This window comes from Podarcis erhardii (assembly GCF_964252035.2).
Source record: "Podarcis erhardii genome assembly, chromosome: 8".
Classification (NCBI taxonomy): domain Eukaryota; kingdom Metazoa; phylum Chordata; class Lepidosauria; order Squamata; family Lacertidae; genus Podarcis; species Podarcis erhardii.
Window position 1 is genome coordinate 49971652 of NC_138499.1, and position 19161 is coordinate 49990812.

The following is a 19161-nucleotide window of genomic DNA, read 5'->3' on the forward strand; positions in this document are numbered from 1 at the left end:
GGTCAGGTGTTTCCCTAGGAAACATGTTTCTTGCCCATGTGGCTTGATTTCAAGCTACACGGGCAAAGGAGGCATTTCCAGCAAGTGCTGATAAGCTAGTTGCCAATCACAGAAATCCCCACTTTGGGCAGGGAACTCCATAGTCCTGTCAACTCCAGCAGGGCTTTATGCCAGCTGATTGGCACTAACAGCAATCCTTGCTCCCAAACAACAATTGGGAGTGTACTTTAAGGTTCCAGATACCAAATATGAACACAGGAACCACTTTTGGATCCATAGCCAGTCATCCCACTTCATAAATTGTCCTTTCACTGCCTTGCTTTTTCCTCTTTCTTTGTGTCTTTTGAATTGTGAACCTGCTGTCTCAGAAAATACTTTAATTTGTGGGACAGAACTAAGTATTATTATAACATTGTTCATTAATGTGGAGCAAGCATGTTGCTTGTTCCACAAGCCCTAAGATGTTTGGAATTCCTAAACAAGCCCTCTGCCATTCTGCATGACAAATTACTTTTGAAACTGAAGGGAGTGTCACATAAACAGTTTTGTGAAATGGCAACAAGAAGAAAAATAGCACAGAACAAAAGAACAGGGCTACTTGGTTCTGTTTGTGTGCCTTGGGATGGTATTTTCTCAAACAGAAATTTCCTCACACTGCACAGGAAGCAAATTGGGCAGGTTGTGGATTTTAGCTTTATAATAATAATAATAATAATAATTTATTATTTATACCCCGCCCATCTGGCTGAGTTTCCCCAGCCACTCTGGGCGGCTCCCAATCAGTATTAAAAACAATACAGCATTACATATTAAAAACATCCCTGAACAGGGCTGCCTTAAGATGTCTTCTGAACGTCAGGTAATTCTTTATCTCTTTGACATCTGATGGGAGGGCGTTCCACAGGGCGGGCGCCACTACCGAGAAGGCCCTCTGTCTGGTTCCCTGTAACCTCACTTCTCGCAATGAGGGAACCGCCAGAAGGCCCTCGGCGCTGGATCTCAGTGTCCGGGCTGAACGATGGGGGTGGAGACGCTCCTTCAGGTATACAGGACCGAGGCCGTTTAGGGCTTTAAAGGTCAGCACCAACACTTTGAATTGTGCTCGGAAACGTACTGGGAGCCAATGCAGATCTCTCAGAACCGGTGTTATGTGGTCCCGGCGGCCACTCCCAGTCACCAGTCTAGCTGCCGCATTCTGGATTAATTGCAGTTTCCGGGTCACCTTCAAAGGTAGCCCCACGTAGAGCGCATTGCAGTAGTCCAAGCGTGAGATAACTAGAGCATGCACCACTCTGGCGAGACAGTCCGCGGGGAGGTAGGGTCTTAGCCTGCGTACCAGGTGGAGCTGGTAGACAGCTGCCCTGGACACAGAGTTAATCTGCGCCTCCATGGACAGCTGTGAGTCCAAAATGACTCCCAGGCTGCGCACCTGGTCCTTCAGGGGCACAGTTACCCCATTCAGGACCAGGGAATCCTCCACACCTGCCCGCCTCCTGTCCCCCAAAAACAGTACTTCTGTCTTGTCAGGATTCAACCTCAATCTGTTAGCCGCCATCCAACCTCCAACCGCCTCCAGGCACTCACACAGGACCTTCACCGCCTTCACTGGTTCTGATTTAAAGGAGAGGTAGAGCTGGGTGTCATCTGCATACTGATGAACACCCAGTCCAAACCCCCTGATGATCTCTCCCAGCGGCTTCATATAGATATTAAAAAGCATGGGGGAGAGGACAGAACCCTGAGGCACCCCACAAGTGAGAGCCCAGGGGTCTGAACATTCATCCCCCACCACCACCTTCTGGACACGGCCCAGGAGGAAGGAGCGGAACCACTGTATAACAGTGCCCCCAGCTCCCAGCCCCTCTAGACGGTCCAGAAGGATGTTATGGTCGATGGTGTCAAAGGCCGCTGAGAGATCCAGCAGAACTAGGAAACAGCTCTCACCTTTGTCCCTAGCCCGCCGGAGATCATCAACCAGCGCGACCAAGGCAGTTTCAGTCCCATGGTGAGGCCTGAATCCCGATTGGAAGGGATCCAAATGGTCCGTTTCCTCCAGGCGTGCTTGGAGTTGTTCAGCAACCACCCGCTCAATCACCTTGCCCAAGAATGGCAGATTTGAGACTGGGCGATAGTTGGCCAAATTGGCCGGGTCTAAAGATGTTTTTTTAAGAAGCGGTTTAATGACCGCCTCTTTCAGCGGGTCTGGGAAGGCTCCCTCATGGAGGGAAGCGTTCACCACCCCGCAAAGCCCATCGCCCAGCCCTTCCCGGCTCGCTTTTATCAGCCAGGATGGGCAAGGATCAAGGAGACAGGTGGTCGGTTTCACTCGTCCAAGCAGCCTGTCCACATCCTCGGAGGTAACAGATTGGAATTGATCCCATGTAACAGGACCAGACAGAACTCTAGCACTCTCCCGCCCTGGCCCTGCTCCCACGGTGGAGTCTACCTCCTTCTGAATCTGAGCGATTTTATCTGCAAAAAACTTTGCAAAAGCATTGCAGGAGATCTTGGGGTCCCTACCAGGCCCCGTTGGTACAGGTGGTTCTGATAGATTGCGAACCACCTGAAAAAGTCTCCTGCTGCTGTTTTCTGCAGATGCAATGGAGGCGGTGAAGAAGGCCCTCTTCGCCGTCGCCATTGCCACTTGGTAGGCTCGACGTTGAGCTCTAACCCGTGTCCGGTCTGATTCAGAATGAGTTTTCCGCCACCGGCGCTCTAGCCGTCTCAACGATTGTTTCATCACCCTCAGCTCCGGGGAAAACCACGGGGCTGTCCGGGCTCCATGCAATCGGAGAGGGCGCTTCGGAGCCAGACAGTCAATAGCCCTGGTTAACTCCGCATTCCAGCGGGCCACCAGGGAATCAGCTGAAAGGCCATCAACTTGGGATAGAGCATCCCCTACCACTCTCTGGAAGCCAATTGGATCCATTAAGTGGCAGGGGCGGACCATCCGAATCGGTCCCACCTCCCTGCGGAGGGGAAGGGTTGCGGAGAAGTCCAGTTGCACCAGGAAGTGATCTTTTTTAGAAAAAGGGACCAGAGAAGTCAGAGTTAAGCAGCCTTTTTACTCATGTCCATCTTTTGCTTAGATAGAGCCTGTCCCAGGTGGCTTTGGGATTCTAAAAATAAAAAATAAAACTGCAGAGAAGAACATCACAAATCTCCTCATGGCATGCAGTTTGAGCCTTAGTTTTCTAAAATAAGAAATGGAGTAAAAGTTTTGCTCTACTGTTAAGTGAGTACCTACAGATTTTGAACAGAAATCCTCCTGTTCAAAACTATAATACTTTAATTTAGTATCCTGTTTCTTCTTATGGTCTTCCCAATAAATATCTGATGGAATTGTGACCAAGGGGAATATCTTGCTTTTCATGGTTCCACCTTTCATCATTATTATACAAGTGCTTTCAATTTCTGTCTCTCAAGTGCAGCTTAGACAGGGCAAGGATAAATTTTGTTGAAGCTTAATGGTTGGCCTTCACACATTAGATTCAATTCAGCCCGGTGGGCTGAAACAGCATGTAGCATGTTGTGAACCAAGCATAAGAAAAGTATAGTGAAATGAGAAACTCCTTTCCCTTGCCTACCTTAGTGGTAGCAAAGAAGAGTACAAATGCCTTTTATCTAAATAAGAAACAGTAAAGACATTTAGTCAAAATGGATGAATATATTGTTTTGTTATTTGATATGCTTGTATTGTAAACAACAGTCTAGAACACAAGTATCTGTAAATCAGAGTTGTTGTTTTGTTAACTTTCATTTTGTATCTGCAGGGAATTCTCTGTATAAAAGATCACATTGGACTGAGTTGAAACCTAAAATTTTTGAATTTCCCTCTTTTATGGTTTCAACTTTCATAGAATATATTATATGAATATATGTTTTATTTCCAATAGCATATTTCATTAGACATTCCATAGCCTTTTCATTGTTGCACAACCATCAGCTAATCTCTGTAGACATTCCCTTCTTGTGTTAGATTGTGTGTATGTATTTGCATGTTTTCACCAATTAAATGGTTGCATGTGGATCTTGTAAATTCACTTTCAAGATAAGCTTGAAACATTTATGCAATCATTAGTAAAAACCCTAACAGCAAGAACAAATACTTTACATATGTGCGAGAGTGTGCATGAAGCTGACAAAATAATAGTCTTGGAATACCCATTATAAAATCATTTTTGATACTCAAACTCTAAACACATTCAGGAAATGGTGCATAATATTGCTCAACATCCCCGGTCATCATTTTAGCAAAAAATTCAGGTATAGACTTGTTGGCACCAAATAACTTACAGTATATTATTATATTTCGTAAAGTGGAATGTTCTAAATTTGAGTTAAATCTGGACTTTATTTTTAACTAAATGAAATATAGTTTATGTATAATACTTGGACTTATGAAGTAATATTGAATGGTAAGATAAATTTGTATCAATTTCAGATGTGATTACTCTTAAGTATGTTTGGCCCTGTTTTCATATTGTGGTTTTTATTTTAAAAAGTATGTGTGAAAATTTAAACTCAGATATGTGTTTTGTGCATTACTGAACATACTTTATCTTAAAATGCGCATTTTAATTCATTTTGATACTTTTTTTAAAGGCTAAAACTATATCACATTAATATAAAATAAGAGCATGGTATGCAGTACAATGTCAGTGAAAGCATAATATGTTTACTTATTTATATTTGCAAACAGGGATTGGAACTGCTCTTCTCTTTTTCTTTCCCCCAATACTTTTTTAGCTTTTCTTTTTTATTATTTGATGCATGTTTGAAATTGAATCAATCAAATACAATTCTCAAAATAGTTGCACATGGGCTAAAAACGGATGCCACCCCCCCAAAACCCAAAATGGCAACACTCTTCATCATTATTTGAATGTACATTAATTTGTGAGTCCCAGTGACCTTCCACCAGTTTCTTGTGTGTCACTCTCTTGATTTTATGTATATCTCTTTTGATTTTCACTGTGCAGCAAACTTACAAAATTCTATAGCTTTTGGAGAGTAAGAAACATACCAAAGTTTTCTTGTTATTCTATAATCAGAAAGCGCTGGGAAAAGACTTTTCAGCAGTCAAAACATGGAAACCAACCCCTCTTCCTAGTTAACTGTCCTAGTTAAAGGACTGTCTTGTTATGGATTTAGGAGGTGGGAGGACTTTTTTATTTAGTAAGCAAGCTTTGAAATTGAACAACAAATGTAAAAAGAAATATTTGTAAATTAATGTTGAGTTTTCTAAAATGAATCTATAGTGCTCAATGCATTAGAACCTAATCTAGGAACTATAAGTTCAACAGCATTCCCATTTGGCTGATTGGGACTAGAGAGTAGAAACCTCTTGCTGTGCTGGTATGTTGTTAGGTGGATTGAGAGCAGGCAATAGTGTAGTGTGGCCATACTCAGGTCAGGTTTTTCCTATTTTCTTATCCCCCTACTCCCCGCCCATATCTTCCCAATAATGGATTGGTGCTGTGGATGTTGTGGGAGATGTAAAAATATTGATTCCAGTAAAAGTAACAGCCATTTCCCTGGATTGGGATGCCTGTGAGTTGTGTTGTTCTGCATTTGCATTATGTTCAACAGTGCTGTGGTAGACTCTACTATCCAATAGTCTGCATTGTGTGAGTTTATTTTTCTGAGTCTGTGACTCTCCCCACCCCCCTTTTCCCTATGATGTAAGCAGGTCATAATGATGAATGTCGCCTCACCTGCATCAAATATATAATTAGTCAAAAGAGAGAAAGGGAATAATAGGGGTGAATAGAGTTATAAGAATGTATCATTGCTTCAACAATTCGGCTTTCATGACAAATCACACCTTATATTGGTGTGAAATTCCCAGGATCCCTTAGGAGACTCTGTCCTCTGATGGTTAGGGGGTCAATCACTCAGCTGTTATGTTAAGTCTGGAGTCAAGTGGCTTAGAAAGTCTTCACCTGCCAGTGAAAGGACAACAAGGAGGGAGCAAGTCTAAATTCTCCAGGAAGGGAGCTCCAAAGTCTGAGAGCAGCCACTCAGAAGGCCCTCTCCCATTTACATGAATACATCCACCCAATACAATATGGGGTGAGATATACTAACCTTAGTATCCACCCAGGCCAGAACACAGATAATTAAAATGCAAGCATATATTTAACTGGGAAACATAATAATCTGGAACAAGTAATATTAATAGTGCTAATAGCCTAAACTAACATACCGTTACAGTTATCCTAAGTCTTTATACTTTCATTTTTATTGCCATCTCATTCCCTCTCCTCTCTGTCCCTACAGAACTATCCCAACTCTTCATCTGCCATTCTCAGCCATCATTTCCCACCTCACACCTACTGTGACTCACACTCTCTTCCAGCCCAACATTCTCTAAATGAAACTCCACCCATGGAAGTATAGGTTTTATTCATGTTGTGTATACAATAACACTGTAAACACCAAAAATATTAGACTCACTGATGCTGAGACTTGCCAGTAGAAGTAGTGTTTCCCCCAATTATTGTTGCTAATATCTAATAATGTGTTATATATTTATTTAGAAGATTTAAAAATCTTCTAATTTTTTTATAGTGAGACTGCCTTTCACTATAAAGTTATAGGGCAGGTTACTACAACAGAAAATGCAATTATAAAACAAATAAAATCATTACAATTATAAAATACGCAAAACCCATTCCAAATGAGCAGAACAATATAAATTCAGCAAAATACTTTAATTAATTAATTAATTAATTAATTAACTAGCTCTTCATTGTTTATTTATTAGACTGGGAGACTGATATGCATGTTTCCCCTTCTGCTTAAAGGGCGCTTGAGGAACAGGCTCTCTAGAAGTCTTTAGAGACGGGAATTACTAATTAAAAGATTTTAGTCATGTACTTCGTGTCTATTAAAGCTGTATTCAAGGAAGCTAACAACAGTTCATTTAAAATGCAATAAACTTATGCATAAGCAGTTCACAGATTAGCCTCATTACTTGAAACTTTTACATTTTGCTGACATAGAACTCTCATGATAGGAGTCATTTGCACAGGGAAGCACCTTATGTTATCTCCATCATAGTCATAACATGTTGCCCTAGCATAGCTTTATGTACTTCAGTTACTTTTGGTGAGCAATGTTCATGTGTTGTGAGTATAGCATGCTCCTTTATTCATGTAGATTAACTTGTGCTTTCTAGATTTTTTATACATCCTTTGGAAGCAAGACATTGTTTTCAGTGGAGCTTGCCTCTATGTAAGCATGCTTAATTCAGATCTTCAGCTGGAGATAGGCAATACTTTTAAAGAGATTTAAAAGTAGTTTCACTGCTCACAGTTGTGCATACGTGTTTGTCCTCATCACCTGTATAGTCAAACAGGCGTATTTTTTGGGGGGGGGGGATATATAAAACCTGTAGACCAAAGCCAATGTAGAATGAGTGTACACACCAGTAGCAGACATCCTACTTTCAAACCATATTCAGCTATCTCAAAAATACTATAATCTAGTTTTAACATGAGTTTAAGAGAACTCTGATATTTGTTTTTTGGAATATTTCCCCAATCTTAAGTCATTGCATCCCACAGGATTCCACTGGCACATTGAAACTTCTTTTTCCTTTCCTTCCCCCCTCAAAATCTGCTACAGAGTGTCCCCCGCCCTCCAAAGCCATTTTTGAGGGCACGCAATGGCCTAGAGGGGACAGGAGAGGAGGCAGAAGTTCTGTTACATGCACAGAAGTCCTTTGCACCAGTAGAGTTGCCCTGGATATGGCCCACTAGTATCATCTGATTATTATTATTTTTACAAGTTGGTTGTATGTAGCTTTTTCCCCTTTGGCATTTTCCAAAATCAGAATACAACAATCAGTCTGCCCAAGCAACACAGAAATGCAGGAAAACAAGAAATGTGGAGGGGGTTGCAGTTTCTGTATCTCCTCCTGCCCAATTATTGACACATCTGAAGCAAACAAGGATCCAGGCTGAGAACAGATTTTGCCCAAGGCTGCCACGATCCTTACTTTAAATATATACTTAATTTAACATTTTAAATTTAATTATACTTTTACCTTTGTTGCTGGAACGTGATGTTGGCCTGTGATTGATGACACATAGAAATTTGGCTATTTGAAGTACTGCAAATTCAAATTTGGCTATTTGAAATTCTGCAAATTCAAATCTAGATGTAGGGATAATCTTGTTTTTTTTATCAATTGGACATTTTACTATCAAATAAAATAGAGCCCCTAAGAACATAAGTAACGTTTTGATGACCTCCATAACCTTCAAGTGACACACAGACTAGTAGATACCTAGTCTCTGATCCAGATACAGTTTTTCACAACATGTACACAGTCTGAGATGTGCATGTTATTATCAACAGTGCAAATGAGAAAAGGCCTGAAAGCCCTCTGTCTTAATGTATATCCTAATATGGACACAGGGCACAGGTCTACATGTGCAGTTCCTGATCCAGCAATGGAATCTGTGTGCAGATTTTTCATTCATTTGGAATTAGATCTCACTGAATATGAACACAATGCATATTTGAAGTGTCTTTTCACTGTGTAGTTGTGTGTCTCAGTGATGTCTGTCCTGTAGTTCTGTCACACCTGTTGGAACCTTACTACTTTGTCCTGCTGATCAGCTCAGGAACTGCCATGTTTTACCTGTACAGAATATATCGATTCAGGAGCTTCAGGCTCAACTTGAGCAAGAGGTGAAACTTCGCCAAGAGGAGCAAGAAACATTTACAGAAAAGATAATTCAGGTAAATGCATAATGCGGTTGTTGGAAGAGACCTTTGTCTGTTTTTCTGGCTATCAGAAACTCCTTAGTTTGTGGTAAGAATTTAGAAGTTGCTTAAATGTGTTTCAGTATTGTTTCATAGATAGTTTTGTTGTGGATTGGCAGACTTGTGGAAATACAATTAAGAGAAAATTAATTGGTGTTAACAGGAACTATAATTCAGGCTTTCAGTCATATTATAGAATCATAGAATCATAGAGTTGGAAGAGACCACAAGGGCCATCGAGTCCAACCCCCTGCCAAGCAGGAAACACCATCAGAGCACTCCTGACATATGGTTGTCAAGCCTCTGCTTAAAGACCTCCAAAGAAGGAGACTCCACCACACTCCTTGGCAGCAAATTCCACTGTCGAACAGCTCTTACTGTCAGGAAGTTCTTCCTAATGTTTAGGTGGAATCTTCTTTCTTGTAGTTTGGATCCATTGCTCCGTGTCCGCTTCTCTGGAGCAGCAGAAAACAACCTTTCTCCCTCCTCTATGTGACATCCTTTTATATATTTGAACATGGCTATCATATCACCCCTTAGCCTCCTCTTCTCCAGGCTAAACATGCCCAGCTCCCTTAGCCGTTCCTCATAAGGCATCGTTTCCAGGCCTTTGACCATTTTGGTTGCCCTCCTCTGGACACGTTCCAGTTTGTCAGTGTCCTTCTTGAACTGTGGTGCCCAGAACTGGACACAGTACTCCAGATGAGGTCTGACCAGAGCAGAATACAGTGGCACTATTACTTCCCTTGATCTAGATGCTATACTCCTATTGATGCAGCCCAGAATTGCATTGGCTTTTTTAGCTGCCGCGTCACACTGTTGGCTCATGTCAAGTTTGTGGTCAACCAAGACTCCTAGATCCTTTTCACATGTACTGCTCTCAAGCCAGGTGTCACCCATCTTGTATTTGTGCCTCTCATTTTTTTTGCCCAAGTGCAAAAAAAATATTGCCAAGATGATAAATCTCAAAGTTACAAGGATCTTTCTAAATCCAGAAATATCGTATGCTGTAAGGCTCTGCAGTTTTTATACTCTCTATAGCCCAATTCTACCTCTTGAAAATGTTGTAAAACTCACATAGCCCAGGAATCTAATGAAAGGAATGGCCTCTGAAAACAGTATTATTATTTTTTGTAGGGTATGTTCTAGAACTATTTATGTGCATTAAAATTATATAGTTCATTATTGGGTCTAAATCAATTGACATGGAGATTTGGCCTCTGTTACATTTTCCTCCCTTACTTACAGCCAACTAAAATGTACACGATTATGTCAATCAATATCTTTTAAAAGTAAATCCTTCAGGATCAGAAGTCAGGATAGGACTTAAATAACTTTTTTTTCCAAACAGAAACTTACCACAAAATACAGATAGGTAGCCGTGTTGGTCTGCCATAGTCAAAACAAAACAAATTCCTTCCAGTAGCACCTTAAAGACCAACTAAGTCAGTTCTTGGTATGAGCTTGGTATGAGTGTATCTGAAGAAGTGTGCATGCACACGAAAGCTCATACCAAGAACTGACTTAGTTGGTCTTTAAGGTGCTACTGGAAGGAATTTGTTTTGTTTTACCACAAAATAGTTATCTTTTGTTCTTTTCATTGCTTCATTGGTAATATTTGGCAGAGATAAAACAGATGTGAAAGTAGTAGACGTGACTGCGTGGCAAGTGTGCTTTCTCACTGAAGCATAAATATTCTAAAACTATGGCAACTCTAAGATTGTGGACTGTTTTATTTCTTTATTTGCTGGTCACCCTAGGCTATTTATTTGGATATATGCAGATAGCATTGTTTTAGCAGCATTGGTCCTGGAAGGCAAGTAGCTCTCTCTCCTTAAGGCAGAGAAAGTAATATTTCAGAAAGGACAAAGTGAGAGGAATGAGCTATAATTGCTGAAGCGCTGGGTGTCTTATAATGACTAGTCAAAAATAAATTTAGCAAAGGCAATTCATATACAGCAGTAGCAGGGTCAGGGTCATATGGTGAGCATATTGAAAGGATGCAGTGATGAGAACATAGAGCATAAAAATGTTTATGCTGCACAAGTCTGATGCAGCTTGTTAAAGTAAATGAGCTGTGTATTTCCTCAGTAGATTATTCACATACGCTTAATTAAATTAAGGCTACAGCCTGTGTTATTCAGGTTCCTCAAAAATCAGATCTGCTGCCAAACACAGTTAGCTGATGATAATTAGAATGAGCAACCTTGGTTTATCTTGCCCAGATTTTAAAAACACACACAAGAATGAACCCTCAAGGGCGATATCCTGTTGATGTTGTGCATGGTTGTTGTGTTCAAAGCTGGAAGAGGACCATCTGCAAAGCCTACGGAGGAAAGACTTGGAGGTGCAAAGCTTAACTTTGCAGAACAAATTGGAAGAGAAGACCTGGAGCCAGGAGAAAAACCTGATGCATCAAGAACTCAGGCATTTCAAGCAGAACACCTTTCTCCTCTATGCCAAACTGAAAGGGTTGCTGAAACAGTGGCGACAAGGCAAGAAATTGGAGGAGCAAGGAGAGGATGTTCTTAAGGTAAGTGTCCCGTGTCATTTAATGGAGTGAAACTACAAGGAAAAGTGATGTGGATAGTTCTGCTAGGAACAAAATAGATTTTAAGAGATAACCTTGTTTCAAGTTCAGGTGTCAGAGCATCCTGAACTGTCGTATTGGAATCAGTGTCACATTGATTATAGAGCAGAAAAATGCTGAAGTGGAATCCGAAGCTACCTGTCTCTGGTATTTTTTTTTTTTTTAAGAGATTTACAGTGTGGGCCTAGCTGTACAGTTATTCTTAATTACCTGTTACTTATCTCTACATCAATCCTGTCTGACAGAAATCTGTGAAGCAAATCAATAGCCTTATAGGCCGTTCTCCCTCACCCGACACCCAGGGTCCCAAGAAGCTGGCACTGAACTGAAAAGATTTACAATAATCAGTCTATTAATAGTTTCAGATCAGTTTGGGGGTCATAGCAATATTGTGCATTTTAGGTAAAATCTGCTCTGAATAAGGAAAATATGTTTTGATTGAAAACTAACAGAAGAGTCCTAAAGCAGCATTTTGTGAGGAAGTAGAAGTGGTTGTCATTCATTCTGTTTTCCACCCTCAAAATATTTGGCTCTATCATGAGTGAACTGTTTTCTTATGCAGCTCCTAAATAATGCAATATAGAAAATAGGAAGGAAGAGAAAAGCATATTGCTCTTTGAGACTACTCTACTAAACCACCTCAGGAGGGGGAAATTACTGTTTGAATCCAAATCATTTAGTCTCGCACATAGCTAACATGTTTATCATGTCTGCTATGTTCGTTCACATTTGTTGGCTTTGTACTAAACTAGATATTTACATTATCAAAAGTGAGAAGAATATGTTACCTTTTGAATGAGACAAGGATTTAAGCTGTGGAAATTTACATTTTTTAAGCTTCCATATATGCTGTAAAATTTCCATCACTATTGTAGTGGCCATATCACTAATAATGATGATTTATAATGCCTATTGTATGCATATTGGTCATAATGGAATTAGTCTGCACTTAATATTACCATGCCAAAGCAAAATCTCTTCAAGATTTTAGACACTGTTTAATATTATTAAAATTAAACAAATGGCATGTTTAAAATAGGTAATGATCTTCTTCCTTGAATCTGAAATATACATTTGCCATTGCACATTTACGGCTTGAACCAAAGCTATGTGTGCACAAAGCCTTCTTCCCATTCCAACTTCATCTTCTAAGAAATGAAGAATTCCTTATGGAATAAAGTCATGGAAGGGAATGAGGAAACCCTGCGCATGCAGTGTAACACATGTTTGTTCGGAACTTCTGGTTCCAAACATTCAGACAGCAGTGTTATCTTTGATTTTATTCACCTGCTATTTTAGTTGGAACACCTTGAGTCCCTGCCAGAATTCAGCTTTCAGTCTGAACAAAAGCATGATGAACGGGACGAAGAGGAAGAGGAGGAAGTGTTTGGACTGGCAGACTACTCCCAACATTCCACCGTGGAGATAATGGACCATGGACCACCACTGCAGACTGCAGAATTGTTGCAGCATCAAAAGCAGGTACCAAGGCAGGTGCTTACTGTGTCTGATACTTACTTTCCTTGGATTGTATTCAACATTAATCATACTCAGTGTAGACCCACTCAGGTTAATGGACACTGCTCACTTAGGTTCATTAATTTCAATGAGTTTACTCTGAGTAGAACTTGGTTGGTTATAGTCAAAACAAAACAAACAAGTTCCGAACAAACATTTTATAGTTTTGTTTTGACTATGGCAGACCAACACGGCTACCTATCTGTAACTGGTTGGTTATAATCCCTCATGTTCTGCAATATGTAAACCTCATTTATTCACAGCATGCCAGTGATCCTAATTACATAGTGATGTTAATGTGTTTCACTTATTATGTTTATATTAATCAGGAGGAATGATATGATTGCTGGTGCCTTTCTGACGGATACTTTAAATGAAATATTCCATTTCCTATCATGGCTTATTGCTCAGAAACATATATATTTGTCTGATGGTTTGCAATATCTACAGGCTCACCACCTAAGCATCATAGCAATGTACCATCTAACCATTTGTGTGTGGGGCTTTTTATTTCATATAAATAATTAAAGAAGAAGACATATGCTTTAATTTATTTAATGAAAGATAGATATGGTGCAAGAAAACCCTTTTACTGCAATGGGTGCTTTTAAAACAAGCTACTTAATGTTAATATCTTCTCCCCCCACCCCAAGTGGATTGAGAGGTTTACCTATTTTGAGCCTGACCTAGATTCATATGCAGCATTTGGGCCTCAGGAAATACCAATAGATATATTAAATCAGCAGTGTGGTTTCCAAAATAGCAGCAGTGACTTGGGGTGCAATGCAGAGCCTTTAAAAATCATTGGCAGTTTATCCAATGCTCTTTGATATAAAGTCTTTGAAAAGGCTCTATTTCAGGATGAATATACAAGTCAGAATTATGTATTTAGAGGGGAAGTAACTCACTGTTTAATAAGATATTCCAAAGGCAGTAAAAAACAATACTATCAATACAATGACACTAATAAAATTCAATAAAACACTCAAATAAAAACAAACAATAATGACAATCAAATAACTATTTTAGACAGCAGTGACAAGCAGCAATTACAGCACTGATATATTTAGCAACCAAAAGCTAATTTGGAAAAAAAGTTAAAAATAAAAAGATCATACTTCCAGAACTGGTGGATTTCTTGTGGGAGGTGGTCTGCAATTTTGTGGCTGTAATGAAAAAGGCCTCAGGCATCCTAATGAGTAGTCACCATTCCCCATTCTCGGAGTGCTTTAGGTGTAACATCATTTTTAGTAAAATTGGCAGCTGTTGCTTTATTTACTCAGAATGCACTGCATTAAGCACCTACTAATGCATTTTTTTTCTTGCCAACCTAGCAAAAGCACGTCAAAGTGCAAGTAGATAAATATGTACCGCTCCGGCGAGAAGGTAAACGGCATTTCCGTGCGCTGCTCTGCTTCGCCAGAAGCGGCTTAGTCATGCTGGCCACATGAACCAGAAGCTGTACGCAGGCTCCCTCTGCCAGTAAAGCGAGATGAGCGCCGCAACCCCAGAGTCGGTCACGACTGGATCTAATGGTCAGAGGTCCCTTTACCTTTACTAACGCAATTTTTAATTATGAAAATAAAATTGGGCAATACTTCCCTGACTCATTGTCGCTAGAACCTCTGCCTATAATAAAGATGTCCTGACAGTAGTAATCCAGCGACTATTAAGACACAGAATAGCATTTCTGAACAAATGGACTAGAGTATAATGATATTTCTGTGAAAGTAGGTCAAAACAAGAAAGGAAGTAACTGCCACTCTAGAGTAGCCCATGTGTTGTTTTTATAGGCTGTCTGACACTTTCAACATCTGCAGAAGCTTCTCTTCTTCTGGCCCACAAAGGGCATTTTCTTTAGAATAAATTTGAGAGAAGGGAGGGATGGGGAACAACAGTGGTTGCCCAGACGCATTAAGTTTTGACTCATCAGGACTTGAAATAAGCCATATCATTTGACCTCAGGAAGAACCTACCACCACTCCTATTGGTCCAAATTAATAAGCAGAAGAAACATCAAGCTATATAGTCCTGCACAGTGTGGGGTAGTCCTGGCTTTCGTGTGATTTCTTGCTTTTGATTCATTCACGTACCCCTACAGTGCTGAATGTTTCATTGTGAATGGAAAGGATAAACAACAAAAGTAGAAAAAAAGTAAACATGGATGCTAGGTAAAGGGACCCCTGACCATTAGGTCCAGTCGTGGCCGACTTTGGGGTTGCGGCACTCATCTCGCTTTACTGGCCGAGGGAGCCTGCGTACAGCTTCTGGTTCATGTGGCCAGCATGACTAAGCCACTTCTGGCGAACCAGAGCAGTGCACGGAAATGCCGTTTACCTTCCTGCCAGAGCGGTACCTATTTATCTACTTGCACTTTGACGTGCTTTCGAACTGCTAGGTTGGCAGGAGCAGGGACTGAGCAACGGGAGCTCACCCCATCATGGGGATTCAAACCGCCGACCTTCTGATCGGCAAGTCCTAGGCTCTGTGGTTTAACCCACAGCGCCACCTGTGTCCATGGAGGCTAGCCTTGGTGTATTTTCACTCTGCCTATCTTGTAGGGCGTCACTGCAGTGCAAAGCACCAGGGCACATATCCTTGTTTTTCCTCAGATTTGCCCTTGCCTTCAGAGGAAAGTATTCTTGTAGTGATCACTGGATAGCTCAGTTGTTTAGAGCATGGTGCTGATAAATACCAGCTTCAATCCCCACATGGGACAGCAGCATATTCCTGCATTGCAGGGGGTTGGGACAGATGATCCTCAGGATCCCTTCTAACTCTACAATTCTATCATTCTGTGACTCTGTAGAGGCAAGATCTAGCAATAGCCCTGCTTCATGAGAGAAGTGAAACAAAGGTCCTGTTTGACTTTTGAACAAGGAACCTGGATTTTTGAGCACACTGAGAATTGCCTCCCAGTCATCATAGTACCGTTACACACAATGATAGACTCTATTTCGTGGCTTTTAATAGAAATGTACTTTCTTCCATAACATTTTTTCACAGGCATAGAAGTTAAGCAGCATCCTTTTATGCTTTCTTTTCATCTCTCTTCTGAGCTATGGCGCAGGCTTCCTTTAATCCAGGGGTCAACAACCTGTTTGAACCAGCAGGCATATTTTGAATTTTGAGAGAGTGCCGTGGGCCTCAGTCACAAAATGACTGTCGTGGAGACTTGTCATAACACAACATGACTGTCGTGGCAGGCAGTGGTGGTGACATAATACAAAATTAAAGGCGGTAGAGTCATTGCTGCTCCCCCCAGCCCCAGACAACTTCAAGTCAGCTACATTTTGCAGGTCCTGATAGTGGAGATCACAGTATTGATTTTACACACACACACACACACACACACACACACACACACACACACGTTTCTCCCCATGCACACACTCTCTCTATCCAAGTATGTCTCTCCTTCTCACACTGAAATGGGCGTCTACAGGATTTTTTTTTGGTAGGGGGTCAGTGAGAGGCAAATGAAAACACTTAAACAGTACAGCAGGGTAATTTCTCATTTTAGGTGCTGGATTTGCGATCACTGAGTTAGGCATTCCAGAGAAGATGAGATGAAAATGTTTTGAAAACATAGTAATAGGGGTGTGGGTTCCCACTCTGGATGTGCCAGGCACCAATACACTTTGGATGCAGCAGAGTTTGATATTATGGGCATCTTTGACTTGGTATCTTAAAGTTGTGGGCTGAATCGTTTTATTTTATTTTATAAACCAGGAAATCACACCATAGACAAGCCAGCCTTCTGAGGCTTAAACCCCCCCCCCCCATTTCTTTGGTAGGATGCTAGCATTCGGGGCGTTTTTCATGCAGCTGATCACCTTGACAAGAACATAGAAAACAAGAACAACAACAAAACAACCACCCCTTTTTTATCCCGAGTTGTTTGAAAAGACAAGTTTAATGTTTTAAAATTACAAATAGCTTTTGCTTCTGCAGGCACGAGAAAACCGCAGGCTTCTACATGCCCTAAAAATACTGTTGGATGACTTCCGATCTGAGCTCCGGGATGATGAACGAGAACGTCATGGCCTCCAGCAGCAGTATGCCACTGACAAAGCTGCTTGGGAAGTGGAATGGACTAAACTGAAGTGTCAGCTGGAGCAGGTACAGTTCCCATTGAGGAAGGGCAGTAGCTCAGCAGCACAGGATCTGCTCTGCATGCAGAAGGACTTAGGTCCAATATTTGGCATTTTCAGGTAGGGCAGGGAAAGGCCATATTTTCAAATCCTGAAGACCTGCTGCCAACTGGTGTAGACCACTGAGCTAGATGGACCAGCTGTCTAACACAAATAAGGTAGCTGCAAGTATGTCTGAAACAACAACTTTGAGTGAACCACTAGCTCTTATTATTGTTTAATCAAATTGTAGGATGGATTCAGGTGCACTTACTCAAATAACTAGTGCCTCATTCTCTAGATGGTTTCCCTGATGTGATGCTGTTTGGAATAGCTATTTAATGAGAGTAGACAGTATTAACATTTTGCTTTTATTTAATCTTATTAAATCGTAGAATCTTATTAAGCCCTAGAAATTGTGGTTTTGTGTCTCCCTGTTGTAAGTGGTTTTGATTTTTAATTTAATGTAAAAATTTTATGTTTGAGTAATTTATTAATTGTGCTTTATTGCATTTATTCAGTAAAGTATTGCAAATTAGAGCAGATGGTTTGTGGCAGGCATGTTCTAAGCCATAACAAATGTATTATTTGATGCTAATATTTTACATCAAGCACAGGTGGTGAGAGCAAAAATGACAAGACCCCTAAAAAAAATTCGTTTGGTAGCATTACCTAATTTCAGTGAGGATAAAAGTCAGAAAGCTACTGGATGTAATGAATGATAAATTAAGTGGGTGGGTGGGGGCATGAATAGTAATCTTGCAGCTTAGGTAGAAATGCAGTTGTGTCTGCAACTGGTGATTGCCAGTGAATGGGGATTCTTCATTCTTTCCCTGAACAAGTTCTTCACCATAGACACCAAGAATAGGGAGACTGTGTAAGATCTCCATCAAGCTATTCATGACACATGCCTAGAACACCAGACAGAGATGACTGCTTCACAGCTTTGTTGCATTGATACAGACAGATCACTTCTTTGAAACTGCTCCAGAGTCGTGGTATTGGTTCAATTGGAAGATATTTTAGCTGAATGTAATCCTAATTATTGATAATGAACAAGGAAGCTCCCAGGATGTGTTTATAGGGCTGGGAAGAGCTGCATAACATTCTGTGATTTCAATATGACATCTATGCAAGGAACAGGGCATTGGATACAGAAACAGGAGAACACCCCCACCTCCTTCACAGGCTTACTCTGATTCATAATACAGCTATCCTCCAGCTCAGATAATAGCTTGAACTGCAAGAAAAGCTGTGGATTGTAATACTTGCCTTAGATTGAAGACAAATATAATGAGTTGCTGAGGTTGTATTCAGAGCCAAAGAATTACAAATTATAGTGACATGTCTAATTGGATTTGCAGCCTTAATCTAGCAATTAGGCAAGTATGGAGTCCTTGTATGACTATTATACTGTAGTTGCCTCTTTTAGAGCAAAGCTCTGCTTCAGAATGTTAAGGCATGTTTGTAAGAATCCCCTTGTCAACTGGGTAGCAAACCCCAGCCTTTACATCTGCCATCAAAAGAGATGTTGACACTAACAACCTTTGTTTCATTTATAGCTGGAAGGGAAGAGCGAGAAAGCACAGAGTGAGACTGGTCTTGAAGCAAAAGCAGCTTTCAAGAGAGAGAGGGAGGAGCACAAGAAGCTCCTGGCTGACAGTCACCGATTAGTTATGGACTTGCAGTGGCAAATCCAGCACACTGAGAAGAACTGGAATAAAGAAAAGGTAGAGCTTCTGGAGCAGCTCAGCAAAGACCGGCAGGAGTGGGAGAGGCAAAAGAAGGAACTGCTGAGAAGGCTAGAGCAGGTAATTCAGGGGTCAGGTCATGATGGAATGTGTCTGCACATATATTGCAAAAATTAAAAAGGAACTAGACGACTTTCTTTATATAATAAACAAAAAACTGCACAAACAGGGTGAACACTCTGTTTCATTGTTTCTCATAACAGATAATTACAGAAGCCCAAGGGACCTAAGGAAGAATGCTTCCGAAACTAATCTTAGAAGCCTCACTAGTATTTGGAAATTAGTTAAAGGTTAAAGGCTATTTCCTGTCATTTCACTTCTCCCACAAAGGCAGAGTCATTGTGACCTTTACAATGCAAAGCTTTCTTGTTCTCAGATCACAAAATTATAT

General features: G+C 40.8%; 1 protein-coding gene across 9 annotated transcripts in view; it reads left to right on the forward strand.

Moving 5' to 3' along the window:
• The window catches only part of MTCL1 (microtubule crosslinking factor 1), a 99816-nt gene that overhangs the window by 66331 nt on the left and 14324 nt on the right, over window positions 1–19161 (forward strand). For 4 of the 9 annotated variants that reach the window (XM_081873797.1, XM_081873790.1, XM_081873791.1 and 1 more), the window contains 5 exons: window positions 8632–8754; window positions 11081–11311; window positions 12668–12850; window positions 16841–17008; window positions 18582–18830. In XM_081873797.1, the coding sequence (XP_081729923.1) occupies window positions 8632–8754; window positions 11081–11311; window positions 12668–12850; window positions 16841–17008; window positions 18582–18830 (954 nt within the window). The remainder of the gene's footprint in view (window positions 1–8631; window positions 8755–11080; window positions 11312–12667; window positions 12851–16840; window positions 17009–18581; window positions 18831–19161) is intronic. The other 5 variants (XM_081873792.1, XM_081873798.1, XM_081873793.1 and 2 more) reach the window with 2 other exon arrangements.